We start from the raw sequence: 4,682 nt of genomic DNA, 5'->3' as shown, positions 1-4,682 counted from the left end.
CAGGATTTGTGCACACCTTTGGAATCCTTTGATGGTGTCCTGGGCTTGATCATTGACCTGCCTGGCAATTTCTGGACCCATCTTTAACCAGAGATTGAAGTGAATTGACTAGACTTGACCTGTCTTGTCTTGGTCTTGGATCTGCCTCATCATCACCAACTTCTGCAATACTCTGGAGTCTTGACAGAACTTGGCCCAGGTCTCTGTTCCTGCCCTGCTTCTCTTACTCAGGTACTGTGGGAAGATTCCCTGTATAAAATAGTGTCCTCTTTGGCTCTGTTGAAAGAGTCAAACTCCTGTGGCACTCTCCAGGCTCCTGCAAATAGAACCCATTGCCCTCTGCAAATAACAGTCCAGCCAGCACTCACTGCTCTGGCAGTCCCTATCTATACCAACCATGTTCCTGCATGGGCAAAACAGGAGTCGCTTTTCTCAGTGAGGGCAATAGAGTAATAAATTGCACATTATATTGCAGTGTTAATCTCTGGTCCTTAGTATCTCCTTTATTTCCATATACAATATTAGAATTATGGTTTTGAGTAGATGGGTAACTTTGGTTTGGAAATGGGTTTCAAGTCTTAGTAAGGACTCATCAAGCTGTCCAGCTTGAGTGTTTCTGTAGTTACTGATACTGAGATGCAACCTCTTTCTCAATAACCTCCCAGCCATTTCTGATCTTGGTGTGTTCTGGCTCCCAGAAGACATCCTCTCTCAAGGGCTGAGGAAGTAATAGCTCCAGGTGTCTAACTTGTGAAGTCACTAAGGGAACTCTCCAATTATATCTGAAAGGGGAAGAAAACAAGATTGGCATGGGGTGATGTGCCCAATGGGGTTGTTGGCAGCTTATCTCGACTGTCTAAGCTGGAAAGCAATAAATAGTGAAGACAGGAGCCTCTGGGAGATACAGCCATACATGGACACCTAACACCATGAAGAACTAAAGAGAGAAGGAAAGGAGACTGGAATGGTGAACCACAGCATCATAGAATCATGAAATTTCTTCTCTGAAACTCTGATTTATAAAGCAAGCTAGAAGGTGGAAAAATAAGTTTTTTCTCTTAAGATAGAGATGCTTCAGTGTAATAGTCACGCAAACGGGCAAGGAAGATCTTCTTAGAGGCAATGCCAAAGGAATGTAGCAGTGATTGTCACAGGAGCTTGAATTGCCATTTCTCTTTGCAAACATCTCATTGCCTACTGGTAACAAATATACTGGGATAAATATAAACATGTACGGAAGAAATCTTTAATGTGTCTTATGTACTTACCCTCTCCCCTGGCACAATCCTTTCTGGGGACGTGTTTTATCTTATTTATGAGATGAGAACACACTATTTCAAGTGAATTTAATAGGATACGGTCTATTTGTCTGTATTGTTGCCTTTCTAGTTTTCTGCAGCAATAAATAGGTGCAGGTTCTGTCTGTCTTTGAAAGATCTCCTTGGAGAAAGCAGTAAGATGCAGGCACAAAAGTAGTTCAGCCTGAAAGAGGCTGGTTCTTTAACAGGAAACCAGAAGTGGCATCTCAGGTACTATTTGGGGGATGGTGGTGGAACTAGGTTTAAACTCCTCTTAAATGTCTGTGTCTGAGACATGTGGTTATGTTATAAATCCTTTCTAAAAGGAAGTTCTCCTTCCTAACCTTAATCTGGCATGAAATTGGTTGTTTGAAGGTACATGCTGTGTGCTTAAAGTCTAAGTTGAATGATAGAAATTAAAGAGAAAAGCACAATTTTGACAAGTCACCAGATAAGCTGGAAGATATTGGAGAAGGAAAGATAAATACATATGCCCTTCTGTTCATTGTATGTATTTATTCTTATGGGATGACAGCAGTTATTGAAATGCAGTTTAGCCCCCAAAGTAGCCACTAACCTTGTTACCAATCAGTTGTTTTTAATGAAAACCCAACTTGTTGCTTTTGTTTCTGAGTACTTAGATGAAGAAGCAACAAATTCAGACCCTGAGCTACCTGGGATAATGAAGTTTCTAGGACATCATCAGCCTGAAAAGCAGCTTGAAAACTAATGTTCTGCTAGCCTGTGTGTTATCAGAGCAGTCAATATGAGCTGCTCTTCTCTTAATGTGGAGAAAACTGCAAGCAGATAGAAACATAGTGAAGACCATGGAGATGTCCAAGGGAAAACTTGCTTTGTAGCTTCAGTCTTCTTTTGAAATCAGTAAGTAAAGGTAGAAGATATGTTCAAAGCTTGGTTTAAGAGCTCGAGTGGTAGATGTAGTCAGTGAGTGCCTGGCAGTGTTTCATTAGAGAATGTCTTCATTACCTTCAGAGCACAGGATTAAACCCCACTAATAACTAAGTGAGGGATCAAGCCATCCTAACTGATCTCATAGAAATCACTGCCCTGACTGGGAACCAGGAGTCTCTCGCACACCGATGGCTTGGGAAAACTGGACTACAGTGACAGAGTTTGTTTTCAAGGGGTTCACGGATTGCCTCGACCTCCAGCTTACTCTCTTTGTGCTTTTCCTGCTCATCTATGTCACCACCGTGGTGGGAAACCTAGGCATCATTGCTGCAGTCTGGCTCAATTCCCAGCTTCAAACCCCCATGTACTTCTTCCTCAGCCACTTGTCCTTCTTGGATCTGTGCTACTCCTCTGTGGTGACACCCAAAATGCTGCTGAACTTCTTATCTGAAAGGAAGACTATTTCTTTCGCTGGCTGCTTCCTGCAGCTCTATTTCTATGCTGCTTTCGTGGTCACAGAGTGTTACCTCCTAGCTGTGATGGCGTACGACCGCTACGTTGCCATCTGCAACCCCCTGCGCTACCCCATCCTCATGTCCAAGAAGGTCTGTGTTTCCCTCTTAGCTGGGACCTATGCAGTTGGGCTTTTTAATTCAGTGGTCTTTGTAGGCTTTGCATTGAGGGTGTCCTTCTGCGGTCCCAATGTCATTGACCACTTCTTCTGTGATGGGCCACCACTCTCAAAACTGGCTTGCTCTGATACTTCCCTCAATCAAATGTTGTTACTTGCTTTTGGGGGCTTCAACGAGATCACCACCATATCAGTCATCCTCATCTCCTACGGCTACATCCTCTTCACCATCCTGAGGACGGGCTCTATGCCGAGCAAGCGCAAAGCTTTTGGTACATGTGCATCCCACTTAGTGGTAGTCACCATCTTCTATGGGACCCTTATCTTCATGTACCTACGGCCCAGCTCCAGCTACAACGTGGGCAGGGACAAAATAGTTTCTATCTTTTACACTGTGGTGACCCCAATGTTGAACCCTTTTATCTACAGCCTGAGGAACGAGGAGGTGAAGAGTGCTCTGAAGAGAGCAGTGGAGAGAACGATTATTTCCCTGCTAAAGTCGTAAATGGTTTGACGTTTAGGCAGTGATGGGAACAGGAATAGTGTTTTGGGGTCTTTCTGAGGTTGGAAAGAAGCTGTGATAATACTTCTATATATTATTGTCCAGTTTGTAGACCAGCTCTATCAATGTGGGATTAATTTGTTATATGTTTGCCTCTTGATAGTGTATTTCATGACAAAAGAAATAAATACTCATTGAAGAACAACCGAATGTTGATTTGTGATGAAACATGCTAAAATGTCCAGCTTGTTTCTGAATATTTGGAGGCAAGAATGTGCTGGGTTTTCTCATGGGCCTGCCATCCCTTAGGCAATCCCAAATTGCCTCTTTCTTGATAGGAGATATGATGACAAAGCTCAGTCCTGTTAAAATAACCCATTTATGAGATTTCTGCTGAGGGTTTGGACCATTTTCTTCTCAGCTGCCTTTGGCCAGAGCCCACTCATGGTCTCTTACAGCTTGGAAATCATTCATTAGTGTGGCAGACTATATTCCTACCAAAAGTGTTGTATCTCTTCCAGCCATGAGACGGGATCTATGGATTTAAGGTGAATTTCAGTTCTTCCAGGTAATCTCCATGACAGATGGGAGCATGCAGGAGAACACACGGAGCAGACCAAGGAGGCTTGGGTGAGAGAGGAGGAAAAGTTCCCTAAAGCTGCAGGAAATAGGGAAATTTGAGAGGAGTTTCTTGGAATCTTCTTCCACAATCACAGACCAATCAATGACACACCAAAGAATGTTCAAAGGTTGTTTAAGGAATGTTTCAAAGAAATGTTTAAGATTTTCCTACTGCACTTTATTCCTTCAAAGTTCTTTTTATAGGGAATAAATACTTCAAAAGATTTTGTTAATATACAACATCAAGTACTGGACATCGATGGTTCCTAAATGTACCGTTGAGTGGAATTGTTCAGTACGTATATTCAAACTTAATGTATAGTAAAACCATGAAACCATGGTGCATTCGTTGCAAGAAAACTCATATTTCTACTTTTGCTCCCTCTTTTTCCTCAAAGTATGCAGTTATCTGTATCTGGAAGACCATTCATTGTGGGATTTAACTGGCCAAATGTGGAGTTTAATAGGTAGACACTACATCTGATCTCAGTCTTCCTCCCTAGAAGGAACAAAGGACCTTGGTAAAATCATCATGGGAAATGGCTCTGGTGAATGATGGTGCATAAAGATACGTAAAGATAGCAGCTGCATGTAGAAAATGTATTATGATTCTCACACATTTAACTTCAAGCCACCTGAATTTAGGGTGGCCAAGGCCCACCCAGCCTATGGGTCATGGCACTTCCCTATGTCAGATTTCAGTTTATATGTAACTTTA

General features: G+C 42.4%; 1 protein-coding gene across 1 annotated transcript; it reads left to right on the top strand.

Moving 5' to 3' along the window:
• Positions 1–2,398: 2,398 nt before the first annotated feature.
• On the top strand, positions 2,399–3,346 carry LOC104413820 (olfactory receptor 1052-like). The gene has a single exon (XM_010024924.1). The coding sequence runs from the start codon at positions 2,399–2,401 to the stop codon at positions 3,344–3,346; it is 948 nt and encodes a 315-aa protein (XP_010023226.1).
• Positions 3,347–4,682: the final 1,336 nt, after the last annotated feature.

Source organism: Nestor notabilis, unplaced genomic scaffold (assembly GCF_000696875.1).
Source record: "Nestor notabilis isolate BGI_N333 unplaced genomic scaffold, ASM69687v1 scaffold12552, whole genome shotgun sequence".
Classification (NCBI taxonomy): domain Eukaryota; kingdom Metazoa; phylum Chordata; class Aves; order Psittaciformes; family Psittacidae; genus Nestor; species Nestor notabilis.
The sequence above is the reverse complement of the archived record's forward strand: the minus strand, read 5'-3'. Positions and strand labels throughout refer to the sequence as shown.

Coding starts and splice junctions, on each gene's coding strand:
- LOC104413820 (XM_010024924.1), top strand. CDS start 2,399: ATGGCTTGGGAAAACTGGACTACAGTGACAGAGTTTGTTTTCAAGGGG.